This window comes from Notamacropus eugenii, chromosome 1 (assembly GCF_028372415.1).
Source record: "Notamacropus eugenii isolate mMacEug1 chromosome 1, mMacEug1.pri_v2, whole genome shotgun sequence".
Lineage (NCBI taxonomy): Eukaryota > Metazoa > Chordata > Mammalia > Diprotodontia > Macropodidae > Notamacropus > Notamacropus eugenii.
The window spans coordinates 588,128,011-588,151,981 of record NC_092872.1 but is presented as its reverse complement, the minus strand read 5'-3'; the positions used below and the strand labels follow the sequence as shown (position 1 = coordinate 588,151,981).

General features: G+C 37.5%; 1 protein-coding gene across 6 annotated transcripts in view; it reads left to right on the top strand.

Moving 5' to 3' along the window:
- The window catches only part of SEL1L2 (SEL1L2 adaptor subunit of SYVN1 ubiquitin ligase), a 172,514-nt gene that overhangs the window by 56,903 nt on the left and 91,640 nt on the right, over positions 1 to 23,971 (top strand). For all 6 annotated transcript variants that reach the window (XM_072634487.1, XM_072634483.1, XM_072634482.1 and 3 more), the window contains one exon: positions 12,818 to 12,920. In XM_072634487.1, the coding sequence (XP_072490588.1) occupies positions 12,818 to 12,920 (103 nt within the window). The remainder of the gene's footprint in view (positions 1 to 12,817; positions 12,921 to 23,971) is intronic.

Here is a 23,971-nt window from a genome sequence, read left to right as displayed (position 1 = left end):
TTTGCAGTTCAGCATTTCCCTGTGTTTCATTTTTTTTTTCTAGTGCACTGGAAGAAGAAAAATTGGCTTTTATGATTATTATAATAGTATTTTGGAAGAAGCATTTTCTTTGGAATGATCTATACCATTTCCTTTACTCAGGCAATGTGTTCATGCTTGCTAATCATGATTTGCAGACATTCAACTTGTACAAATATCATTACTGTAAATATGCATTCTCCTATTTTGAAGTAGTTGTTTCTATTATACTCTCATCAGACTAACGTGTGCTGAATCATTCTTATATCAATTGCTGTTTTGTGTAATAGGTCATTATTCTCCCCCCCATCTAACGAAATTTCATCTTAGCACATATTAATGGCACAACTGTGCTTCTAATGCATTATTCAGAAAATCAGTGGCAGAATCTGATGCAGATTAAATTCAATTGAAAAATCAGGTGAGAAATAAGCAAAGTCTATTCATGAGCGTTTCATTTCTGGATACAAAATTTCTCATTTTTGTCTCTAGGGTCATGAATCTTTTAAGTCGGGGACAGAGATGTGAATACACTTGCTCCATCGTCAATTCTATTAGCTGTCACTACTGTGTCATGAGGTTGCCAGTCAAGATGTAACTATAATCTAACACATGAAACAAAGAATTGATTTATTATTCATTTATTTTCTTAGATTATTTGGATGTGGTTCAATTATTTATATATTTGATGATTTAGATTTTTATCATTGGAAAGAGATGCCTTTGTCAGTCTTTTTGGACCTGTGCTACCCGGTCAAAATTCTACTTAACATAACAATATTGTCACTGAGATAGGTGAATTTTATATATATATAAAATATATATATATATATATATAAAATCCGCCTATCTCAGTGACAATATTTGTGTGCTTACGTAACACACATTTATATCCACATATCTGTGTGTGTATGTTGCATGTGTGTATGTTGCTATATTTATAATTTATATATGTATGTGTTTATAATTTATATACACTCATGCACATGCACATATATATATATTATGGAGAGATGGATATAGTTTATATGTGAAGTGTCTACCTTTCTATATGGCATTTATATGCATCCATATATACATGCATGTAGATGTGTCTTTATATGTGTATACTTGTATGTGTGCGTACTTATATATATATATTGTCGTTGTGTTTCAATTGTAACCAGCTCTTTGTAACTCCATGGACCATGCTGTCCATGGAGTTTTCTTGGCAAAGATATTGGAATGTTTTGCTATTTTTTTCTCCAATGGATTAAAGTAAATGGAAGTTAAGTGACTTGCTCAGGGTCACACAGTTATTACGTGTCTGAGGCCATATTTGAGTTCAGTTCTTCGTGACTCCAGGCCCAGCACTCTATCTGCTTACACACACACACACACACACACACACACACACACACACACACACACACACACACACACACACACACACAGATTTATATTTATATTTTGGTCTGGACCTGTGATTTCATTAGCATAGGAACTGCTAGGTAAGGAAATTCCCTCTACCGATGCAAAACAGTAACTATCATGCAACTTATAACTTATAAAACATTTTCCAGGGACAGGGAGGGTTGAGTGATTTGCCTAGGGTTGCACTGAGTACAGGTCAAGGGTGGGACCTAAAACCCTTCCTGACTCCAAATTTGGCTATCTAATACCCCATCTCTTTTAACTGATAGCTACAAATAAAAATTTCACATTCTGCTACATATTGTTCCCACCTTTTGAGATAATTTTGACAGGTATGACTACTGTCATTTGGAATAATTCAGTAAAGTAGTTGGTTATTTCAGTGAATTAACTTACCAAGTCAGACATTAGTTGGATTAACTTGACCCATTTTGTAACTGTTATTGTTGCAAAACTTCCTGAAATTGTTATATAAACTCTAATAACACAGAATTGTGCAGTTTTATTCATTTCCAATCCCACAAGCAACATAAAAAGAAAGTTTCAACGTCCTTTTAGTAAGAAATGGAGAGACAGAGCAACAGACAGAGATAGAAACAGAGAAAGACAAAGACAGAGACAGAAACAGAGAAAGTTTTAAAGGAAAACTACAGCAGTCTGCTACGATCCTAGGCAAGTCATTTAAACTCAGTGTGTCCCAGGGAATTCCCTGGAACTTATCAATTAATTTTGAACTTCCCACAGTGAAGAAATCATAAATTCAGAAACCACAGATCCTTATAACAAATAGCATCCCTCTCCTTTATGGTCAAGGACACATTACCCATCATTTTCTCTGTTAACCCACTGAAAAAAAAAAAGAGAATCATTTGTTCCCAAAATATGGTGCTATCCTATGAGACCATGCCTGGTTTAAGCTATAGTTTTAAGGGATTGAAGTGATACAAATTACATATTTCCCTTTAAGGAAGAGGAAACATTATATAGTAGAAAAAATGCTGGACCTAGAGTCAAGAGATTCTTGGATTTCAATCCCACCTCAGCCACCTACTAACCTTACTACCAAAGATAAGTTGACTTGAGCTCTGGGTACTTCAGTTTACCCCCTTCTAGGAAAAGGAGATAACAATACCTATTATACCTACCATTAAAAGTTTGCAATAAAGATCAAATGAGATCATGGGAGTTTGGTGATTGTTGTCCTTCATTCTCAAAGAGGACAAAAATGACATCATTATGTGGGGGTCAAAGTACAGTGTGTCTTACTGAGACCGATCAGAAGGATCAAGTTCAGAAAGCTGTACCACAGGTTGGACACAAATAGTCCATATGAATATTTGGAATGAAGATGTCTCTAAATTTGCACATCTTGTGTTTTTTTTGAGCTACTACAATTCTTCGCTCATAGAGCACAGCACCTTCTTTGATGCAGGCATGCCATGATAGGTGATTCTTTGCCATTGTCTCCTATGTAATGCAATCGATTCCAAAACTCTTCAGAGACATCTTGAGAGTGTCCTTGTGTCACTCCTTCTGACCTCCATGTGAGTGCTTCCTTATGTGAGTTCTCCATAAAATAGTCTCTTAAGCAAATTTACATTTGGAATTCAAATAATATGCCCAGCCCATCAGAGTTGTACTCTTTGCAATAGAGCTTTAATGCTTGGCAGTTCAGCTCAAGAAAGTACCTTGGTACAGGTAATCTTCAGAATCTTCAAACAATCCTAATGGAAACAATTCAATTTACTGGCTTGGCACTGGTAGACTGTCCAGATTTCAGAGACACTCAACAATGAGGTCATCACAATGACTCCGCAGATTTTTTTGGTATGCAATCTAATACCTCCTCTCCCACATACTTTGGAGCTTCCCAAACACTGAGCTAGCTCTGGCAATGCATATATCAACCTCATCATGTAGATGATCCTGGAAAGTATACTGCCAAGATAAGTGAACTTATCCACAGTATTCAAAATTTCTCCATTTGCTGTAACCAATAGTTCCACATATAGATGGTGTGGTACTAGCTGATGGAGAACCTGGGTTTTCTTACTCTAAATTGTTAGGTCACAGTTAACACAAGCAGCAGAGAATCAGTCCATACTTTGTTACATCGCAGTCTCAGAGGCTGCATTGAATGTATCTGTGAACAAAAAGTTATGCACCAACTCTCCCTCCATTTTAGTCTTGGCTTGTAGGCTTTTCAAGTTAAATAACTTAACCATGAGCTGACCTTGATGCCATTTTCATCCTCGTTGAAGGTATGTGACAATATGACTGAAAACATCATGCTAAAAAACATGGGAGCAAGCACACAATCTTTCTTCACTCCACTGGTGAGTGGGAAAGCACAAGAGCATCATTCGTTATCCAGAACCCAGGCAAGCATGCTGTCATGAAAATGACATATAATATGGATAAAATTCTCCATGCAACCAAATTTTTACACAGTTTTCCATAAACCTTCATGACTGACAGTATTAAAGGCTCTGGTCAGATCAACGAACACTGTATATAGACCTCTCTTCTACTCCTGGAATTTCTCCTGCAGTGTGTCCAGCAGCAAACATCATATCTACCATTCCTCAGCCCTTTCTGAAGCCACACTGACTCTCAGGTAGATGACTGCTTCCAAGTGAGAGACCAGCCCATTAAGGAGGACTCTAGCAAGAATCTTACCAGCATAAGAGAGAGGCCTTCCTTTGGTTGTCACAGGACGATATTTTCTTTACCTTTATAGAGATGGACAACGGAGGCATCCTTGAACTCCTGGGGGGATAACCTCCTCTTGCCATACAACCTAGAAAATCTCAATCAGTTTCTGTATGAGCAGTGGACCCCTTGCATTATAAATCTCAGCTGGAATGGAATCAGCACCCGGTGCTTTGCCACATGAGAGATGTCCAGTGGCATTCATAACCTCTTTTTCAGCTGGAAATGAGCAAACTGAGTCTGAGAGATATTCAGTAACTTGTCCAAAGTCATACAATTATTAAGTAGCAGAGTTAAAATTCGAATCCAGGTTTTCAGCTTTTAAATCTCATTCTCTTTCCACTATCCAGTGCTCATACTCTTCTTATCGTATTCTGCCCTTTGTCCAGCAAGAAAATCAAAATAGTTTTTATTAAGAGTCTGACATGGATGGACATTGACTCTTCCTTTAACTGTTGCTGTTATCTGCTGTTGGGTTTCTGCCATCTGATGAAGCTTTCTTCAACTATTGGTTCTTCTTCTATTGAGCAGCTAGATAGTACAGTAGAGAGGACACTGGGCCTGGAATCAAGAAGACCTGAATTCAAATCTAGCCTCACACCCTTACTAGCTAATGTGATCATGGGCAAGTCACAACTTCTATCCCAGTTTCCTCAACTGTAAAATGGTGATGATGATAATAATAGTAGCACCCACCTTCCAGGCTTGTTGTAAGGATACAAATAATATCGGTAAAGCACTCAGCAGAGTGCTGGGCACATAGAGGAATTATGTAAATGATTAATCCTTTTCCTTCTTCTAAAGGAATGCTATCAAATTCTTTTGTGAGACTCTCCCTAGGCTAATCAACTCATTCCAACTCTTTTATTAGCCATGCACAAGCCACACACAAGTCTTCGAAAATAGCCCTCCAGCTCAAATCTTTCTTTTCCCACATCCTTACTCAAGCTCCATGAGAATTTTCCCAGGGCCACTTGTTATTTAGGTTCTAGAAAGTAAATGCCTTTTAACTTCTATTATGCCCCTGGCAACTAGTGCCAAAACCATGCAAACTACCCCAGAGCTTTAACAAGCTTCAAAGAGATGCTGTCTATCCAAACTAGAGTTGTAACTTTTACCCTGCGTCTCTTAAGCTAAGCCCAGATCGCTGTCCTTAAATTTATTTTTTCCTTCTATACATCATCTCTATTACAACAGCAATCATGGCTTAAGCAACAAATCCATCATAAAATATTCATCGAGGGCTTACTGTGTATAGGGTGCTTTGCTTGGAACTGTGAAGTATGAAAAAAAAAGTAAAGCACAGTCTCTCTTTCCTCAGTTTTATTATCCTGGGGACAGCGGGGATCTGTACAGTCAGTAATCAGCAACTTCTTTCTTGGTCATTTGCTATTGGTTTAACCAAAGTTTCTGAGTCCAAACTCCCTGGAATAGATAAAGTATCTGCTGTTACCACTCAAGGAAGACAGATAACAGCTAACTGCTCGTTCCTTCACTGTCTCCACTATTAACTATATCTTGTTGTAGCATTTCTCTTTCAGTAAAATTCTCCTAGCTGCAAACTACAACCACCAAAACTAACATTTAGTGAGTCCTACAAATTAGGTACTCTGGTCACAAAAGGGAGAAACGTAATCCATGTGATAAAATAATAGGATCTCATAGCTGGGAAGGGCTTGCAGGACCATCTAGTCTAACCCATATCTACATTGGAATCCCACTCCCTAACATGTCCAACAAATAATCACCCTCTGCCCCAATGAAGGGGAACCCACTACCTCTGGAGCGGGCCATACCACTTCTGGACAGTCTAATTGTTTAGAAGTTTTCTTTATGTGGAGCCCATGTCTGTCTTTTTGCACTGCTAACCTATTGCTTCTAGTTCTTCCCTCTAGGACCAAAATTGAATACCTCATTTCTCTTTCACACAAAAGCCTTTCAGATACTTGAAAAGAGCTATTGTGTTTGTCCCTTCACTCCCAAGAATTCTCCTAGCTAAATATGCCTAGTTCTTTCAACTAATTTTTACATGGTTCTCTCACAATTCTAGTTATTTTCCTAGATAACCCTACCTTTTATCTCTGTGCTTGTGGTACTCAGAAATAAACATAATATTCCACTTATTGTCTGACTATGGGTGGAGTACAGAGCGTCTATCATCTCCCTCTTTCTAGACAGTAGGCCTCTTTTAAAGCAGCCTAAGATCATTATATCCCACCTCTGACACAGACTGGCTGTGTGACTCTAAACAAATCATGTATTCTTTCAGTGCTTCAGACAACTCTCTAATACTTTTAAGTTGCAGAATAGTTGTGGACCTGCAACTATTTTCCTCATCAAGGCAACCCCCACATCAATGAAACTCCGTGTGCAGACAAAAAAAAAAATCACAACTTCTTTGACTTCCATGTCACATTGTTGACATACTGAGCTCAGTCACTTAAATCCCCAGATCCTTTTTCTTTCTCTTTCTTTTTTTCTTTCTCCCTCCCACCTTCCTTTACATCTTTCTTCCATTTATTTCTTTTTCTTTCTTTTCTTCTCTTCCTTCTTTCCCAGACTAGGTCTCCCCATTGAGCACAGCTGAAAATGCAGGGGGCTTCTCACAGATTGATCCCTGATTCCCTATTAGTCTGCTCAGGAGTTTTGATCTCCTTAGTTTTCTGACCTGGACTGGTTCAACCCTCCTGAAGCAACCTAGTGGTGCCATTCTCCGGGGCTCATTTTGTTGATGCCAAATTTAGTGCAGACACCCCCATTGGTATAACCCACTGTAGCTCAGAACTCCCATACTCAAGAGATCTGCCAACCTCCCTGATAGCTTGGATTGTAGACATGCCTCAGATCTTTGTCACATGAACTATTATCTAGTCATACCTCTTGTATGCTGTCCTTTAGCAGTTTTTTTATGTACGTCTCTACATTTATTTCTATTTAATCTTGTTAGATTTAACTCACCATCCTAACCTCTCTTAGGATCTTTCAGGATCATACTTCTGCTGCCCCACTTGTCAGATATATCCCTCCCCTCACTGAGTCGTTTACTTGCTAATTTGATCCAAGTGGGTGATAAAAATGTTAAACAAATAAGGTTGAGAACTGAGTTCTACCATGCTCTCCTGGAAATCTCCCTGCATTCATCATTATTCTTTGGGTCAGACTATTCAACTAGTCCTGATTCTACTTATAGTCTATTGTACAGTTTACATCTCTCTTTTGTGCTCAAGGATTTTATGAGATGTTATCAAATGCTTTGATGAAAAATTGTCCACTAAGAAAATGATCTATTCTGCAATGCTTTGTCATAGTAATCCCTATTTATCTTTCAAATTACTCACAACTATCTCTTTAATATATACTCTAGAATTTTGTCAAAAATCCAAGTCAAGGTCATTGGTTTGTAGCTTGGACTCTTTATCGAAAACTATAAATCATTCTTTTTGGCAAAAGAAAGTCCAAATGCATGTGCTGCCTTTGGAAGTGGTGGTACAAAAGGCCTGGCAAAGTTTAGAATACCTTATTGAATAGCCTTCTGGTTCAGAGAGGATTCTGGTTCAGGTTTAAGCGAACTAGCTGACTTATACTGGGCAAATAAGTGGCGCAATGGATAAAATGCTGGGGCTGAAGTCAAGAAGACTCCATCCTGAATTCAAATTTTATCTCATATACCTGGGCACATCACTTAATCCTGTTGGCTTCAGTTTCCTTATCAGTAAACTGAACTGGACAAGTAACTGGCAAACCCCAGTATCTTTGCCAAGAAAATCCCCAGTAAGATCACATAGTCGCACACGACTGAAATGACTGAACAACAAAAAGATGGGCCTCAGCCTAAAAGTCATTAAGATTCAAAAATTCAGTAAAGTACTAACCCCTTGGCCCAGTACTTAAAGTATTCTATAATACTGGTCCTAGTCTATCTTCGCAGCCTTATCTCATGTGACTCCTCATTCACAGCAAGGTGCTGTCTTCAAGATAAACTGAGCTTCTCACAGATACTTTGTCTAGTAATTTCAATGCAAACTCATTCATCTATCTCTTCATAGATAGGCATATTTACAGTTTTTAAAGTACTTTCTAATTTTTATATATAAAGAAAAGTGTTCATTATGCATATAACCATATACCAGCTCTAAGATTTGTAAACCCCACAGCCAAATTAGACAAAACAAGCAGTTAATTATTTGACTTAATTGACTAGATGTTAGACTGAATTGGCAGGGAGGGTGGAATGGGGGAAATGAATTAACTGACTAAAATAAATCCTCTTTCATATCTTGGCACAGCCTTTGTGTATACCTCCATTCATGTAAAAAACAAAAATGCTATGAATGACTTAACTAATTAGTAGAATTATTTGTGGTTGTTCAGTTGTTTTTCAATGATGTTCTTCTCTGTGACCCCATTTTGGGTTTTCTTGGCAAAGATACTGAAGTAGCTTGCCATTTCTTCTCCTTTCACAGATGAGGAAACTGAGACTAACAGGATTAAGTGACTTGGCCAAGGTCACTCAGTAAGTGCCTGAGGACAGATTTGAATCAGGAAGATAAGACAAGCACTATATTCACGGTCCCACCTAGGTGACCTAGTGGAATGATTACTTGATTATAATCAACAATGTAGATAATGACTACGTTTTCTTACGTACTGATATAGACAACAGGGTTTGCCTTTGCATAAATGTGAACTTTTCTCTTGATGTATAGGACAGCATGGTACAATGTGGTTTAGAGGGCTGAAACTGGAAGCAGAAAAACCTGGGTTTCAATTCTGCCTTAGATATTACATAGGGGCAGCTAGGTGGTACAGTGGATCAAGCACCAGTGCAGGAATCAGGAGGACCTGAGTTCAAATCTCACCTCAGACACTTGACACTCACTAGCTGTGTGACTTTGGGCAAGTCACTTAACTCCAGTTGCCTCATCCTGGGTCATCTCCAGTCATCCTGATGAATATCTGGTCACTGGATTCAGATGGCTCTAAAGGAGAAGTGAGGCTGGTAACCTGCACAGCCCTCCCTCACTCAAAACAAAGTCAAGAGCAAGTCATGTCATTATTTCTCTGATGGCATGGTCTTCTTCGGCAACGAAGGATGAACACACATGCTAAGATGTTACATATTATGTAATATGTATAATTATGGACAAGTCATTTATCCTCTCCAGGATTTAGTTTCCTAATCTATAAAATGAAATGGTTGAACTTGATGGCATCCAAGGTCTCTTCTAGCTCTTAAATTGTGATCCTGGGGGTTTCTGAAGTGAAATAATTGGACCAGATGGATGACCTCTACAAGTCTTCTAACTCTAAACCAAAAACCCTGTATTATATACAAAGTGCTGCTCACACATGGGAGAATAAAGGGATCATAAGAGACATTTTAAAAATTGTTTCCTAATCTGAAACTGTCATTCAAAAATGTTTTTGCTAAAAGAAAAAAAAGTTTTTAAAATTGTTTAACCTTCCTAACATGCAACCACAAGCTTAGAATATCACCCCCTTTCTTGAACATTTTGGAGACAGGAGAAACCATGACCAAGAAAAAAACAGAGAGAGAGACAGACAGGGCCTTTTAGAGGGTATCTGCAATTTGGGTGGGGTCATCATGAATCCACAACCTGTTCATTCATTTTTGTGGATTCAAAAGCTTTATCACTTTCCTAAAAATTGATGAGGCTCCAGGAAGCATGGTCATACTAAACAAACTCACAGAAGAGGTTGGTTTAAAAACCAGGATTCCACCTGATTAATTTACAAAGAGGAATATATCTGTGAGGATAAGCAGTCATTTTTAAAAGGCACACCATAGGTGTCATTATTTATTAGGCATTATTTATATATATTATATTATATATATTATGTTGTGTATGTATTACATATTTTATTTACTATATTTGTTAGTATTATTAATTCTGCATTAAAGAAGAGACCAAATGATAGACTAGAAAGTTTCTTAATAAACATACCATTAGAACAGAGAGAATTAGAATTAGATAGCCTTAAAGAATATTTCTATCAAGCTACAGTAGCTTGATAAATTGTTGTTTTCTAGGATAGGGTTATTTTGCCTAAAAAAGCAGTGTCACTTCTTAGAGTCAGAGTTTCTTTTGTCTGGACAATGCTTGATAAATACTGGTCGATTCTTAGTCTTGGATTCAATGTTTCTAGATTCTAGGCATTCCATTCTCTCCTCTTTTTATAATAATGTGCCTTTGGAGGGGCAGCAATTAGTTAGATCCCAGCTTATCTCACTGGTTACTTCCTGAATCTCCTAGATCAGATTTGAAGACATTCTAATCTTGCTGGAGCATCCTTAGTGAAATTTGGAAAATACTCTAGTTTCATCAGCAACACATCTTAAGAATGACCTTTTTTTTTAATACATGTGTTATTCCTACACTTTGGGGCTATACATTATTTTGGTTTTTATATACTCCTATATAGGAACAAACATTGAGGTTTTTACATATAAGTTACCTTGTAAAGTACTTTGCAAACTTTAAAGCCCTATAGACATGCTAATGGTTATTGTTATTTGATATCTTTCTATTTTTCTCTGCTCTCTTCTTTAAGAATCTAGAACTTCACTTAGGGAAAAACTAGGTAAATTCATCCCTTGTGACAAAGGCAATTGCTTCCTTCTGAGGAATCTGAATTGATTCAGATTATGTGATTATGACCACGCCAAATTTGAATTCAGAAGAAAGTAACATTGTCCTGCCTCTCCAGCACACTAATCTTTATTATTCTGTAATCCATCAAACCGAGCCAAAATTAATATTCATGTAATACTTAAAAGATGCAGAGTGCTTTACATATATTATCTCATTTGATCCTCACAATACCCTGTGAAATGAGAGGCAGGTGCTCTTACCATACTCATTTTATAGATGAGAAACAGGCTAGGGAGGAACCAGTTCAGACTTTTGCTTTGATAGACACCAACCAAAGAAATCCTTTTTTTTTTAAGTGGATAATTCTATGGAGTCCCACAATAGATGGTACTTATTGCAGCTGCTGGGTTTTCAATGTCCATTTGCTGTACAAAAGAATAGCTTGTAGCACTGGGAGGGAATTAGAGCCTCTTGTACAGGTGGATTTATTTTTTGGCTATCCTATTGACTGACACATTTTCATAAGACAGCTTAGATGTATTGGCACCGCCCCCAATTTTTTTTTGCAGTATTTCCAAAATGTCTTAAAATATTGCCATCTGTAAAAGCACAGAGGGCTTCCCTTCTTACCCACTTTCCTCCTCTACCCCCACAACCTTTTTTTTTCCAAGTACTCTATTAGAATATACTGTCCTCTATAATTCTAGAGAAATTTCACTTTTAAAGATCTGTACCACTTCCAATACAAGGCCTTTCCTGATCTCCCTCTGCCCCAGAAAAATTTCTGGTGCACTCTTCCCTTTTGATCAATCCACAACCTTTGTTAAGAGTTCACTACATGGCAGACACTGAGTTAGGCACTGAGAATACCAAAAAAAAAAAAAAATTAAGCAATCCCTGTTCTCAAGGAATTTATAGACTATCTTCGGAATTAATGTGTACACACGTAAGCATGTACAGACTAAAATGCAGAGCAATATGCACAGAAGACCATAACTGGATATAGCCAGAATTCACAATAGATGTTTTCTACAGATCTATAATTTGTTAAACCTCACACACAGAGTAAAACACTCATCAAGATAAAAGACCTTAGTTTTAGGTTGGGAACTCCACTGATAAAATAGATTGTTTTTCAAAACAAATGAAGTGCCTGAAAAGAACTTCAAATGAAAGAATGCTACAAAAGGAAAATTACAGATGTTAATGATTTCTGGCATAAATGTGTAGAGAGAGTAGACTCTTTAAATTCAATTCCAGTTCATTCACTGAGTATTTAAATTGAAGGAATTGCTATTACAAAGCCAATTTGTTAGGCTTTTCCCATTTAAAAATGTGCCTTTAATCCAAAGATTTGATAACATATAATTCAAAGCAGAAATTAGGTACTAAAAGTGCCCTCTCTTACAAAATTCATTAGGTAGCCAGAGTTGTCCAAAAATAGCTGGAAACCATCTTTAAGTGGAAAAAAAACTTTGCACTTAAACAAACTGACAAAGTTTCTAAACCCACAAAGATAGAGACCATACCTTTCAGATGAGTTGTCAGAAGGAGAAAGGATGAGGGTTGTGAAGGAAGTAACATTTTTATGTGTCTTCTCTTAGCAAATGATCAGGACCATTAATAGTTCTTTGTGGTCTCGTTAATGGAATATGGAATCATTGTGTTGCTCTCATTCGAAATTGCTTCATATTTTCATTCCCTTAAGTTTTGAATCATAGCTTTTCCTAAATACATCAAAACCCTCTTTTAGAGGCAATGCTGTGTAGTAGAAAGGGCAGAGGACTGATATGAGATGATCTGAGTTCTCTCCTATTCTAGCTCTGGGACTTTGGACAAGTCATATAACTCCTCTGAGCACCATAATCCTCCCTAAAAAATGGGAATAATAATTCCTAGCCTTTCCCAATAATGACATTGTGAAGATCAAATGCAAGACCTATTTTGAAAACTGTAGCATGCTATAAAAAGTATGTACTGTTATTTGTAATACATATTATTAAAGACCTAAAAGCATGGGACTGTTTTATTTACTTTGTATTCTATCTGTACTTATATAGCAACAAGACAAACAAGAAAAAATCAAATAGTGGAAGGAAATCGTCTTTTTGAATTGGGCACCAGAATGTTACACCAGTCCAAAAATCAGAAACAAAAAGAAGAGTGAGTCTATATTCTATTATCTTTTAATACTTTGAAAGAGTCCTGGTTTCCTCAAGGTGGGCACTCCTTCCTACAGATACAAGTCACAGCCCTTCACATACTTCTGAGAGCTATTCTTGCTCATGTTTCCCCATAAATATTACAGAGAACATTTTTAAAAAAACAATTTTGCCAAAGAAAAATATTATGTCAAAAAATTCAAAAGGGAAAACATAAAGATCCATTTCATGATCTTATTAATAGCTTGATGGCATTAACTTAAAATCCTAATTTTAAAATGATCAAATTTAGCATTTAACAAATTGTACACATAAGCCAAATCAAACAAAATGTATTTGTTAAACCAACAAGGATTGGCATTTGAAAGTAAGTTCCCGAAGGACCATATAAAATGAGTAATTATAATAATTATCCAGCTATTTCAAATACAAATGTATAATTTGTCCTTAATTATCTGTATATGTCCTGCGAAAATGTGTGTTGGATTACAAATGCAGTAAGCTCATCCTCATCTGAATGTCTTATTTTCTAGCACAATATGTCATTAACTGTTGCTGTCTTGGTAGTTGATTTATTGAACTGAAATATAGGACTTTACATTTCCTTCTAGGAAAGTAGAGTAGACCTTTCTATTTATTTACAGACTGGCATAGACTCATTAATCACTCATCTTTTGGTACAACTGTTCAGCCAGTTTTGAATCCATTTAGCCTATATGTCTCCTCATTTTGCTGGGGAAAAAAAATCAAGTTAGTCTAGCAAAACTCTCAATCACTTATTAGTTATTTGGCCTTGTATAATGCTTTCTTCTCTCAGATTGTTTTCTGTCTACTCAATATATATCTTGCAAATACCTAGTTGTTTCTGTGTGGTGTCCCCCATTAGAATGGAAGATCCTTGAAGGCAGCAACTTTTTTTGCCCTTTTTTGTATGTCCATTGCTTAGCATAGTGCCTTGCCTTAAAAATGCTTCTAACCACCTGCTTGACAAGTCAGTTCAATGCTCTGAGTTTCAATTTTCTCATCTCAAAATTGGGAACTGAGATTCAAGCAGATGATATCTGAAGTATCTTTTCACAGTTCTATGACTTGTATTTCGTTAACCCACACTGGTTCAGAGTGCACACTGTCTCACTTTCTAGGATCTCTCAAACTGTTTTCAGAATACATTCTTTAATTTGCCAGCAGTTAAAATCAAATTTACTGGCCAAAAGTCTAAAGCTGATCTTTCAGTCATCAGGAGAACACTTGCCTATAGCAAGTCCTGCGTCCTCTTTTACAATGTTCACAATTTTTCAGATATCATCAACAATGTCTAAGCAATCACAACTGTGATTTCTTTTATGGATGGATTTGGTTTAATCTGGTGCCTGCAACTCTTTCAGAGTATCCACGAGCTCTCTTAATACTTCTGCACTTTCAGGTTTCTTTTTGGTTTTAATTATTAGGTTTCTCCTACATACTTGGCCTTAAAAAGATACAAAGACAAAAGAAGAGAAACAGTATTTATCTTCAAGTAGTTTATGTCTATTTGAAGATACAACATGTAAACAAGTAAATAAAAGATTATTTGAGGATGGCGATGGAATCAGAAAAGGCTTGACAAAGGTGGTATCTGAGCCGAGTGCTGAAGAATGCTAAGAATCTAAAAGTCAAAGGGAAGGATAAAGCATGTTTCAGGTGCAGGTTATAACCTGTACAAAGGCATGGAGGTGGCAGAATGCCAAGTTTGAGTGAGCAGGCCATTTTGGCTAGAACAAAGTTTGTGAAAACTACTGAGTCTACATAGATTGTGGCTAGATTGTAAAGGGCCTTAAACACTAGCAGAGATGTTTGCTTTTGATCCTAGAGTGACAATAGGGAAGTATTTTTTGAGATTTTTGAGCCTTAAAATTATATATTCACATCTGTGTTAAAGAAAGATTATTTTGTCAGCTTTGGAGGAGATGAATTGAAGAGAGAAGAGACTGGAAGCAGAGTGTCAGTAATTATGAGAGTAATAATTAGTCTAGGCAAGAGGTGATGAGGCCTAAACTAAGATAGACAGTGAACAGAAAGAGAGAGATGCAAGAGATGCTGTGAGGGTAAATATGCTAAAAACTGGAACTGATAGAATACGACGGCTGAAGAAGACAGAAGAGTCAAGAATGACTGGTGCTGCAAACTAGATGATTTTCTAGCCAATATGGTGATAACCTTAACAGAAATGGAGAGCTTTGGAGAAGGGGTGGTTTTAGGGCAAAAGAGATTTGAGTCTGAGATGCCTACAGATTTTTATTTCTTAGATTTATGACTGGAAGGGATCTTAAAGAAGATCTTTATCTTACCATGGCTTATCTAGCTCTGTCCCACCTCATTGTGCAAATGAGGAAACTGAAACCCAAAGAGATGTGAAGTGATTTGCTCAAGATTATAAACTGAAGAGCGAATATTTGAATCCAAGTCATCCGACTTTGAAACCAATATCCTTTCTACTACTCCACTCTAGGGACTGGGGATGATTGGGAGCACAAGGGAGAAAGATATTAGGGATAGGTATATAATATGGATTTTAGAGTCATCATCATAGAGATAATAATTGAATCAAAAGGATCTAATGAAATTACTAAGTGAATGTATGAACAGAGAGGAGAAAACGGCTTAGGATCAAAATCTGGAGGATAAGCATGGCAAAGGTATGAGACATGGTTGATGAACCATTAAAAGAACACTCAAGTAGAAAGAGAACCAGGAGAGAACTATGTTATTAAAGCCAAAGTGGGGAAAGCATTTTGATTGGGTGGGAGGGATGGAAAACAACGTCAAAAGCTACAAAATGAGTCAACTAAGAAAAGAGATTGAAATTTTGTGCTTCAGGATCTTGTTGGCCACTTTTTTTCACAGTTTGATGATTATTCGCTGTGGTAGATAAAAGAAAAAACGAATTAGGAAGTTATTTTTCTAGTTGTCCTCTTCCTATTATCTGCAACAACTAAGAAAGCCCTTTTGGTGACCTTGACATTCAAATATCTTCTGATTAGCCACTTTGTTTCTCAAGCCAGAAAGCCATGACCTTTAGGATTTAGTTCTTTCATCTCCATAATTCCTGTCCTGAGGTCCCTGAGGTCTTGCTTGGTGTGTCACCCACCATACCAGGCCAGTTAGTCCAACCTTTCTTCAATTTATTCTCTACCATCTTCTTGCCCTCAGCTTTAATCCTGCTTTCCATTTCTGGAACCATGTTCCAGAAGGATGTGTTGTCAATTTATCCCCATATGTCTCTACTCACTGTCCCAGGTATTCTATGTCTAAAAAATGTCTTTGATTTATCTGTCTAATAAAAATGTCAAATAAGGAAATTAGGTAACTACTGAATGACTCTCTACCACTTATTTAGTTATGCAGCCTTGGATGTGCCTTTCCAACCACCTCCTGAAAAATACCCCTCCTGGAAACTATAAATGTTGTCCTCTATACGTATTATGTCTTCTTATTGAAAGCTCCTTGAGAGCCACCATTGTCTTTGCTTTTGTTTTTCTATCCCTAATACTCTGCATGGTATTTGACATATGTTGTTGTTCAGTGATTTGAGTGATGTCAGACTCTTAGCAAATCTATTTAGAGTTTTCTTGGCAAAGACCCTGGAGCAGTTTATCATTTCCTTCTCCAGCTTATTTTACAGATGAGAAAGCTGAGGCAAACAGAGTTAAGTGACTTCTCCAGGGTCACACAGTAAGTATTTGAGGTTTTAATTGTACTCAGGTCTTCCTAACTCCAGGCTCTTGCCACATAGCAGGTGCTTAATAAACTTTAAAAAAAATTTATTCATTAATTCCTTTACCAGTCTTCATTTATCTTAGATTTCATCATTACTTACACTAATCCCACACTTTCAACAGAAAGGATAGCCCATTTTGATATTAATCCTCAATAAATGTAACTCAGAATCACTGAAGAGGTCCAGATACCTCTCTGACTCCACATCTATCTTCTATGAATGCCTTTTAAGAAAACAAATTTTACTGACATCATTTGTATATTACCTTCACTGCTTCCTTCCTCTTCCTCCCTCCCAGAGAACCACCCCTTATAATAAAAAGGGAAAAGAAAAAATTCAGCAGAACCAACCAATATATGGGGGGGGACAGGGTTTAGGAATCCAATGTTGCAGTGTTCCATGTAATGTTTCCCCACTTCTGCAAAGAACCAGAGCAAAATGTCTTCCCATAGCTGTTCTTTGGGGACAAAGCTTGGTCATTATAATTTTGTAACATTCAGTTTCAGTTCTGCTGTTGTTGCTCTCTCCGCTTACATTGTTGTACTCATTGAATACGTTGTTTTCCTGGATCTGCTTATTTTGCTTTACATCAGTTCAATTAAATCTTTTCATGCTTCTCTGTATCCATCATATTACAACACAGCAATTTTCCATTATATTCATGTGCCACAACTTGTTTGGCCATTCCTCAATGGATGCGCATAATAATTTGGTCAATTAGTCCGCATTACATTCACCTCTTAGAGCTCCCCCTCCACTTTCTTTCCTATGATAAGTTTTTCTAGTTCTGTCTTCAAAAAAACATATTCTTGAGATCATTCCATCCCTTTTGAGTTTACTATCTCTATAGAACCTAATGCCATGGAAGGCTACCTTTCCTTTCTCTGAACTCTTCGAAATCCAGTCCTCCACAATTTAGGAAGCACATTAGACTATGACTTGTACTCCCCTCCTTGACTATCATTACAGTCTAGAAAGCTATATAGTCATTTCCTCCCAAAGTCCCTGTCACTTATACTTTGGCAACAACTCTCTAATTCCTGATCAGATCCAGGCCCAGAATAACAATCGTTTTCATCAGTTTCTCCAGAAATCTGTATTGCAGGCTCTAACCTCTCTTAGCCTTAGTTTGCTCATCTTTAAAATAGGGAGCATGACACTTCTCCCTTCCCTTTAAAGAGCTGTTATGAATTGGGATATACATTAAGTGCTTTATAAAGCACAAAGTGCCATAAAAAATCCCATTTTGATTATCATTTAGCACTCTTAACTGCTGTTACCTATCAAAATAGGTGGCTAAGGACTAGCTACCTATTTTATAAACTTTCTAGTTTTCAGAACTTGAGCTATACAAAGAACACTGATACCCACAAGTGCTACAGCAGGCCGACTCTGTCCTGGTCTGTCTCCATCTTGACTCATCCTATGTTGCTGCTGCCTACACCCTAGCATGGTCCTGAATAAGCAGGTACTAATCAGTACATGTGATTAACTTCCATAATCCATGTGTCTTTTATCTCACATTTATCTTATCCTTATCTCTCCCTATCACTTCTTTGCTGTTTACCAACATGTCTGGGGGCCATCTCCAGCCATTGTGATCAATATCTTGTCACTGGACCCAGATGGTTCTGGAGGAAAAAGTGAGGCTGGTGACTTTGTATAGTCATCCCTCATTTAAATCCAATTCATTTGCAAGTCATAGCATCACCTTCCTGATGGTATGATCCTCTTCTAGAGTGAAGGACAAACAACAACCAATATGTTATGCTTCCCTCCTTAAAAAACCCTCAGTTGATCCTACCATCCCTACTAAATATCATCCTTTATCTCTCCCCTTTATGCCTAACCTCTTTGAAAAAAAGTCATCTATATTCATTGCTTCCATTTCCTCCTCTGACTGCTTTCTGAACCTTCTTCATTCTGGCTTCTACCCTCACAATCAACTGTAACTACCCTCTCCAAAGTTACCCATAATTTCTTCATTGCTGTCACCTTCTCCTGTTGGATTCTCTCTATCCAGGTTTTCGTAAGATTGTTCTATCCTGGTAATCTCTAGTGAGATAGCTCTCACTACAGGAAGCTGGTGATGGAGTTGACAGAGCCCTTGTTCTGGAGTCAGGAAATATACTGATTTCAAACTCAGTTTCAGACACCTACTAGCTATGTGACCCTGAGCAAGTTACTTCAGTTTCCTTAACTATAAAACAGGAATGAGAATAATAGGACCTAACTCACAGAGTTGTTGTAAGGATCAAATTGAAATAATATTTGTAAATAGTGCTTAGCACAGTCCTTGGCATATCACTATATAAATGTTTATTCCCTTCCCTAATCACTTCCTTGTTCTCCACCTATCTGCTCCTTCTCAGGTGTCTCTTTGATATTTCTTCATGTCATACCCATTAACCATGGGTGTTCCCAAAGATTCTGTTCTGGGCCCTATCTCTATCTCATTTAGTGTTCCCCTCAGCTGCCATGGATTCATTTATCATTTTATGCAAATGAGTCCCATATCTACATATTCATCCTGAGATAGTCACTTATCAACTGGTCTTGGACAACTCAAACTGGATAATCTTATAAACATGGAAAAGCATATTCAAAGCAGAACTCATTCTTTCCTTCCAAACCTTTCCCTTCAAACTTTTGCTGTGAACAGAGGTCCGTACACAACGTTTGTAGATCTGACCAAGGCCTTTGACACTGTTAGTTGTGAGGGCTTATATAAAAGTATGCCAAAATTTGGCTGCCTGGAGAAGTTCATCAGTATTGTACGTCAATTTCATGATGGCATGTTTGCCTGGGTTTTGGATAGTGTTCAATGCTCTTGTGCCTTCCCAATCACCAATGGAGTGAAACAGGGCTGTGTGCTTGTTCCCATGCTTTTTAGCATGATGTTTTCAGCCATGTTGTCAAATGCTTTCAATGAGGATGAACACAGCAACAAAGTCAACTACCATACTGATGGTAAGTTCTTCAATTTGAAAAAGCTACAAGCCAAGACCAAAGTGGAGGGAATGTTGGTGCGTGATTTTCTGTTTGCAATGGATTGTGCACTCAATGCAGCCTCTGAAGCTGAGATGCAACAAAGTATGGATCAATTCTCTGCTGCCTGTGCTAATTTTGGCCTAATAATCAACACCAAGAAAACACAGGTGCTCCATCAGCCACATCATCCATACATGGAACCACTGGTTACAACAAATGGAGAAGTTTTGAATGCTGTAGATAACTTCACTTGGTAGTGTACTTTCCAGGGATGTACATACTGACAATGAGGTTAATGCATGCACTGTCAGAGCTAACTCAGTGTTTGGAAGGCTCTGAAGAAAAGTTTGGGAGAGAGGAGATGTTAGACAGACAACCAAACTGAAGGTATACAGAGCCATTGTGCTGACCTCATTGTTATTTGCTTATGAAACATGGACAGTCTACCAGCACCATGCCAGGAAACTGAATCGCTTCCATTTGAACTGTCTTAGGAAGATTCTGAGGATCATCTGGCAGGATAAGGTACCATATACTGAAGTTCTTGCTCAACCTAAACTGCTAAGCATTCAAACTATGTTTCAAACAGCACAGCTCTTATGGACTGGCCACATTGTTTGAATATACATTTGCCAAAAAGACTATTTTATGGAGAACTGACATGGGGCAGGTGATCACATAGTAGTCAGAAGAAGTGATACAAGGACACTGTCAAGGTCTCTCTCAAGAACTCTGGATTTGACTGAGTAACATGGGAGACACTGGCGCAGGACAGCTCAGCATGGCGGGCCCACATCAGAAAGGGTGCTGTGCCCTATGAGCAAAACAGAATTGAGACAGCACAAAGTGAATGTAGGATGCACAAAATTGGAGTATCCACCCCAAATATTCACATGAACTATCTGTGCCCAACTCATGGTAGAGTATTCTGAGGATGTGTTGGTCTGATCAGCCATAGTCAGACACACTGAAACTTTACTTTATTTTGGTGATGTCATTTTGGTCCTCTTCAAGAATGAAGGACACAACCAACCAACCAACTATATATACATATATAAATGTATAATATATATAAAATGTATGTATCTCATTGTTTATATATACTTATAAGTATACATATATGTGTACACATACACACACACATAATGCATGTACCTAATTGTTTACATAGTGTTTCCCTTTTTGGAATATATACTCCTTTGAAGGAAGAGACTGACTTTTCCCCCTTTCTTTGTATCCCCAGTTCTTTACCTAGCAATTGGCATATAGTAAGCATTTGTTGACTAAATACCTGATTTTGAATTCAAGGCATGTGTATGTTTGGATAGCTTTCCTGTGTTTCTTTGAGAGGGTTTTTTTGAGATCAGATTGGGGCAAGGGCATGTGTGGGTTAATGTTTTCTGGCCTTCATGTTTCCTGAAAGGAATATTAATTTTTCTTTTTGTTTAAAACATGAAAATAAATTCCAAAAATACTTTCTATCTCTGATACACATCTTAGCCTCTGCAAGGTTCTTGGTCTGCTATGATACTTAGTAGTTTCAGATGACATCTCTGCCCTTAGAAATAATACAGTATGATTCTACTGCATTTATATATCTAACCCATGTACCCTTTTTCCCCAAAAGAAGTCTAATTAGCACCTAATTGCTACTGAACTTTTATAAAACTTCACAACTTGTACAATAAATTACAAAACGTTTAATTGAAAATTTTGATGTTTTTTCTTTTAAAAAAAAAACCCAGCTGTTTTTCTTCTATAAAATCTGTGTTGAAAGACATAAGGCATATACTTTACCCTTATTTTCCATGAGAGGTAATAAGTGTGTGCTTAACTAGCTAGTCAGATTATGACATCTATCAAAATTTTAGTTTTTAAAAACTCATGTTAGAACATAAAGTATTTTCTTGTCATGGAAATTCCTTCATGGGTGTGCCAATCTTAATTTCTACCATTCTCTATAAGTTTGGGATAAATAATACTTCAGATCAACAGTATTTACATTTGGGTGAGTTCCCTGTTTCTAGATGATTGCCTCAAGTTCTTTCTTCACTTGAGGTTCAGTTTAAGAAGATGATAAATTGTCTATTGTGTATGTTATTATATTTTTCACTCTAGTCCTACTCTGGTACTCCACTGTGGGGAGGTGACCCTGGGGCTCTCAAAAGCTGTGCCAATAGAGCATCAGCTCTAGAAGACCTACCAAATTGATGGCATGCTTCAAAATTGTGAAGATGACAAAGCTAGGGTTCAAGACATCTTGCCAGGTTACAACGTTGAGCTAAATCAAATAAGATTAAATTTACTAGTAATAAATGTAAAGCATTATGCATAGGTTCAAAAAATCAACTTTACAAATACAAAATAGGGGAGGTATAGTTAGACAGCAATTCTTCCAAGAAAAGATCAATGGAGTGTAAACATCGATGTATGAGTCGTTAGTGTTCCATTGCTATCTGAGATAGCTAATGCAAACTTACTTCTGTATTAAGATAATCAAAGAATAGTTTCACTTCACCCTGGTCTGACTACTACCAAAGTATTGCACTCAGTTCTAAATGGACAATGGCAAGATGATGAACAACAAACTTAGGGTAACAAAAATTATAAACAACATATGAGGATCAGTTGATTCTTTTAGTTAGTTGATTAGTCTGGAGAAGAGAAAACTTAGAGGAAGCACAGTAACTCTCTTCATTTGAAAGCCATAATCTGGAAAAGGAACTCACTCTTTTTGACTCCAGACAGAAAAACTAAGAACAATTAGTACAAGTTACAGGGTGAGATTTAGGCTCGATATGAAGAAAAACTTCCTAACATCTGATAAAAAGTGGAATGGGCTAATGCAGGATGGGATGGGGTTCCCCTCTTTGGAAAACTTCAAGAGAAAACTGGCCAACCACTTTTGGGATATATTCTAGAAGTTTTCAGATAGGGTTTGGATTGGATGGTCACTAAAGTCTTTTCCAACTCAGAAATTCTGTGACTCTTAGAATAAATCTGTTGACGTACTATTTGTCTGCAGAGACATGTTCAGAGAGAATTATCCCTAGAAAGCTACTGGGTGATTTTTTTTCAGTCACAGACACTCATAAAACCATTTAATAAGGTGAAGACAGTTTGTCAGGAAGGGGGGAGGGAGAGAGGAAGGAAGATAAAAAGGGATGAAAGCAAGAAGAGATAAACAAAGATAAAGAAAGAGAGGGAGGGAAAAAAGGAGGGAGGAAGGAAAGAAGGAAGGGAGGGAGGAAGAGAGGAAGAAAGGAAGGAAGGAGGATGAGAGGAAGAGAAGAAAGGAAGGCAGAAGCAGAGGGAAAGAAAGAAGAAGGGGAAAAAGGAGGAAATGAAGGAAGGAGGGAAAGAAAGGAAGAAAAAAGGAAGGAAGGAAGAAGGAAGGAAAGGAAAAATTAAACATCTGCTATGTACAAGGCACTGTGCCAAGCACTTTACAAATATCTCATTTCATCCTCACAGCAACCCCAGTATTTATAGTGCTATTAGTATCTTCATTTTACAATTGGGGAAACTGAGGTGACCAGTTAAAGTGCCCAAGGTTACACAGCTAGTTAATGTCTGGATTTGAATTAGATTTGAAGTGATTAGATTTGAATTCTTGTCTTCCTGACTCAAGCTCAGTGTTCTATCCACTGCTTTACCTGTCTGTCAGGCACCATACTAAGTAAAAGGCAAACAACAGTCCCTAGTCTCAAAGATCTCACAGTCTAATGGGAAAGACAACGTTCAAACTGTCACATACGCAGAAAATACAGGATAAATTGGAGGTAATCTCAGAATAGAGGGCATTAAGATTGAGGAGGACTACGGAAGGCTTCTCGCAGAAGTTGGACTTAGACTGACACTTGAAGGAAACCAGAGAAGTTTAAGAGGCAGAGATGAGATAGAAGAGGGTTTCGGGCATGGGGAACAGACAGTGAAAATGTTGGGAACCAGAAAATGGATTGTGGTGTGGGAGCAATAGTAAGTTGGTTCATGTCCCTGGATCCTAGAGTAAATGGAGGTGAGGAAGGTGTAAGAAAACTGGAAAGATAGGAAGGAGCCAAGTTATGAAGCGTTTTGAAAGCCACATAGAGGATTTTCTATTCAATCTTAGAGGTAAAATAGGAGAACTACTGGTTGTGATCTGTATCAATGGGCAGAACACCTACAGTGATGGAATCTGATGTCCTCGAAGCACTGAAGTGTATTAATGTATATTTTTCTATAACTCTTAAATCTGAAATAAAAATCATGGACCATTGATCATCTAGGAGGAAAAAATGCTACTGACAAGGAAATGTAACAAT